At 42.8% G+C, this 5,000-nt stretch overlaps 1 protein-coding gene across 1 annotated transcript in view; it reads right to left on the bottom strand.

The window, feature by feature from the left end:
• LOC308087780 (calcium/calmodulin-dependent protein kinase type IV) overlaps positions 1–5,000 on the bottom strand; it is a gene marked incomplete at its 5' end in the record, with an annotated part of 23,877 nt that overhangs the window by 15,271 nt on the left and 3,606 nt on the right. Inside the window, one exon of the mRNA XM_080431937.1 lies at positions 3,443–3,505. Within this exon, the coding sequence (XP_080288063.1) occupies positions 3,443–3,505 (63 nt within the window). The remainder of the gene's footprint in view (positions 1–3,442; positions 3,506–5,000) is intronic.

Below are 5,000 nucleotides of genomic sequence, written 5' to 3' on the forward strand. Positions count from 1 at the left end.
GTTTTATTTCCTACCAGGACCTCTAGTTCTGATGGTTTTATGTCCTACCAGGACCTCTAGTACTGATGGTTTTATGTCCTACCAGGACCTCTAGTAGGCCACTGATGGTTTTATGTCCTACCAGGACCTCTAGTACTGATGGTTTTATGTCCTACCGGGACCTCTAGTACTGATGGTTTTATGTCTTACCAGGACCTCTAGTAGGCCACTGATGGTTTTATGTCCTACCAGGACCTCTAGTACTGATGGTTTTATGTCCTACCGGGACCTCTAGTACTGATGGTTTTATGTCTTACCAGGACCTCTAGTAGGCCACTGATGGTTTTATGTCCTACCAGGACCCCTAGTACTGATGGTTTTATGTCCTACCGGGACCTCTAGTACTGATGGTTTTATCTCCTACCAGGACCTCTAGTACTGATGGTTTTATGTCCTACCAGGACCTCTAGTACTGATGGTTTTATGTCCTACCAGGACCTCTAGTACTGATGGTTTTATGTCCTACCAGGACCTCTAGTACTGATGGTTTTATGTCCTACCAGGACCTCTAGTACTGATGGTTTTATCTCCTACCAGGACCTCTAGTACTGATGGTTTTATGTCCTACCAGGACCTCTAGTACTGATGGTTTTATGTCCTACCAGGACCTCTAGTACTGATGGTTTTATGTCCTACCGGGACCTCTAGTACTGATGGTTTTATCTCCTACCAGGACCCCTAGTACTGATGGTTTTATGTCCTACCAGGACCCCTAGTACTGATGGTTTTATGTCCTACCGGGACCTCTAGTACTGATGGTTTTATCTCCTACCAGGACCTCTAGTACTGATGGTTTTATGTCCTACCAGGACCTCTAGTACTGATGGTTTTATCTCCTACCGGGACCCCTAGTACTGATGGTTTTATGTCCTACCAGGACCTCTAGTACTGATGGTTTTATGTCCTACCGGGACCTCTAGTACTGATGGTTTTATGTCCTACCGGGACCTCTAGTACTGATGGTTTTATCTCCTACCGGGACCTCTAGTACTGATGGTTTTATGTCCTACCAGGACCTCTAGTACTGATGGTTTTATGTCCTACCGGGACCTCTAGTACTGATGGTTTTATCTCCTACCGGGACCTCTAGTACTGATGGTTTTATCTCCTACCGGGACCTCTAGTACTGATGGTTTTATGTCCTACCAGGACCTCTAGTACTGATGGTTTTATGTCCTACCAGGACCTCTAGTACTGATGGTTTTATCTCCTACCAGGACCTCTAGTACTGATGGTTTTATGTCCTAACAGGACCTCTAGTACTGATGGTTTTATGTCCTACCAGGACCTCTAGTACTGATGGTTTTATGTCCTACCGGGACCTCTAGTACTGCTGGTTTTATGTCCTACCAGGACCTCTAGTACTGATGGTTTTATCTCCTACCGGGACCTCTAGTACTGATGGTTTTATGTCCTACCGGGACCTCTAGTACTGATGGTTTTATCTCCTACCGGGACCCCTAGTACTGATGGTTTTATGTCCTACCAGGACCTCTAGTACTGATGGTTTTATGTCCTACCGGGACCTCTAGTACTGCTGGTTTTATGTCCTACCAGGACCTCTAGTACTGATGGTTTTATGTCCTACCAGGACCTCTAGTACTGATGGTTTTATCTCCTACCGGGACCTCTAGTACTGATGGTTTTATCTCCTACCAGGACCCCTAGTACTGATGGTTTTATGTCCTACCGGGACCTCTAGTACTGATGGTTTTATCTCCTACCAGGACCTCTAGTACTGATGGTTTTATGTCCTACCAGGACCTCTAGTACTGATGGTTTTATGTCCTACCAGGACCTCTAGTACGGATGGTTTTATGTCCTACCAGGACCTCTAGTACTGATGGTTTTATTTCCTACCAGGACCTCTAGTTCTGATGGTTTTATTTCCTACCAGGACCTCTAGTTCTGATGGTTTTATGTCCTACCAGGACCTCTAGTACTGATGGTTTTATGTCCTACCAGGACCTCTAGTAGGCCACTGATGGTTTTATGTCCTACCAGGACCTCTAGTACTGATGGTTTTATGTCCTACCGGGACCTCTAGTACTGATGGTTTTATGTCCTACCAGGACCTCTAGTAGGCCACTGATGGTTTTATGTCCTACCAGGACCTCTAGTACTGATGGTTTTATGTCCTACCGGGACCTCTAGTACTGATGGTTTTATGTCCTACCGGGACCTCTAGTACTGATGGTTTTATGTCTTACCAGGACCTCTAGTACTGATGGTTTTATGTCCTACCAGGACCTCTAGTACTGATGGTTTTATGTCCTACCAGGACCTCTAGTACTGATGGTTTTATGTCCTACCGGGACCTCTAGTACTGATGGTTTTATGTCTTACCAGGACCTCTAGTAGGCCACTGATGGTTTTATGTCCTACCAGGACCCCTAGTACTGATGGTTTTATGTCCTACCGGGACCTCTATTACTGATGGTTTTATCTCCTACCAGGACCTCTAGTACTGATGGTTTTATGTCCTACCAGGACCTCTAGTACTGATGGTTTTATGTCCTACCAGGACCTCTAGTACTGATGGTTTTATGTCCTACCAGGACCTCTAGTACTGATGGTTTTATGTCCTACCAGGACCTCTAGTACTGATGGTTTTATCTCCTACCAGGACCTCTAGTACTGATGGTTTTATGTCCTACCAGGACCTCTAGTACTGATGGTTTTATGTCCTACCAGGACCTCTAGTACTGATGGTTTTATGTCCTACCGGGACCTCTAGTACTGATGGTTTTATCTCCTACCAGGACCCCTAGTAATGATGGTTTTATGTCCTACCGGGACCTCTAGTACTGATGGTTTTATCTCCTACCAGGACCCCTAGTACTGATGTTTTTATGTCCTACCAGGACCTCTAGTACTGATGGTTTTATGTCCTACCAGGACCTCTAGTACTGATGGTTTTATCTCCTACCCGGACCCCTAGTACTGATGGTTTTATGTCCTACCGGGACCTCTAGTACTGATGGTTTTATCTCCTACCAGGACCTCTAGTACTGATGGTTTTATGTCCTACCAGGACCTCTAGTACTGATGGTTTTATGTCCTACCAGGACCTCTAGTACTGATGGTTTTATGTCCTACCAGGACCTCTAGTACTGATGGTTTTATGTCCTACCAGGACCTCTAGTACTGATGGTTTTATGTCCTACCAGGACCTCTAGTACTGATGGTTTTATGTCCTACCAGGACCTCTAGTACTGATGGTTTTATGTCCTACCAGGACCTCTAGTACTGATGGTTTTATGTCCTACCAGGACCTCTAGTAGGCCAATGATGGTTTTATGTCCTACCAGGACCTCTAGTACTGATGGTTTTATGTCCTACCGGGACCTCTAGTACTGATGGTTTTATGTCCTACCAGGACCTCTAGTACATCAACACTCACGATGTTTGGGTGAGAGAGACGCAGCAGGACTCCTATCTCCGTCCGCACGATTTTCTTGTCGATCTGTGAAACACACACATTTAAGTCAGAGGTCAAAGCTGGATTTAAACACACACATATGACATGATCTCTATAGTCATGTGATCACATGATCTCTATAGTCATGTGATCTCTATAGTCATGTGATCAACAAGAATCTGTCCCATTCTTCATATTCCATCCATTATTCCTACCTGACCTGACCTACAATAACCTACCTGACCTATAATAACCTACCTGACATGACCTACAATAACCTACCTGACCTGACCTACAATAACCTACCTGACCTATAATAACCTACCTGACATGACCTACAATAACCTACCTGACCTGGTCTACAATAACCTACCTGACCTACAATAACCTACCTGACCTGACCTACAATAACCTACCTGACCTGACCTACAATAACCTACCTGACCTACAATAACCTACCTGACCTGACCTACAATAACCTACCTGACCTGGCAGAGACCTGTGCTCTGAGGAGCAACAGGTCAAGCAACACACTCTCACGAGATCCTTACCAGTAAACATAGATCTATAGTACCAGTAAACATAGATCTATAGCACCAGTAAACATAGATCTATAACACCAGTAAACATAGATCTATAGCACCTGTAAACATAGATCTATAGTACCAGTAAACATAGATCTATAGCACCAGTAAACATAGATCTATAACACCAGTAAACATAGATCTATAGCACCAGTAAACATAGATCAATAGCACCAGTAAACATAGATCTATAGCACCAGTAAACATAGATCAATAGCACCAGTAAACATAGATCTATAGCACCAGTAAACATAGATCAATAGCACCAGTAAACATAGATCTATAGTACCAGTAAACATAGATCAATAGCACCAGTAAACATAGATCAATAGCACCTGTAAACATAGATCTATAGCACCTGTAAACATAGATCTATAACACCAGTAAACATAGATCAATAGCACCAGTAAACATAGATCTATAGCACCAGTAAACATAGATCTATAGCACCAGTAAACATAGATCTATAACACCAGTAAACATAGATCTATAGCACCAGTAAACATAGATCTATAGCACCAGTAAACATAGATCAATAGCACCAGTAAACATAGATCTATAGCACCAGTAAACATAGATCTATAACACCAGTAAACATAGATCTATAGCACCAGTAAACATAGATCAATAGCACCAGTAAACATAGATCTATAGCACCAGTAAACATAGATCAATAGCACCAGTAAACATAGATCTATAGCACCAGTAAACATAGATCAATAGCACCAGTAAACATAGATCTATAGTACCAGTAAACATAGATCTATAGTACCAGTAAACATAGATCTATAGCACCTGTAAACATAGATCTATAGTACCAGTAAACATAGATCTATAGCACCAGTAAACATAGATCAATAGCACCAGTAAACATAGATCTATAGCACCAGTAAACATAGATCTATAGCACCAGTAAACATAGATCTATAGTACCAGTAAACATAGATCTATAGTAC

Source organism: Gymnoscopelus braueri (assembly GCF_963280865.1).
Source record: "Gymnoscopelus braueri genome assembly, chromosome: 6".
Lineage (NCBI taxonomy): Eukaryota > Metazoa > Chordata > Actinopteri > Myctophiformes > Myctophidae > Gymnoscopelus > Gymnoscopelus braueri.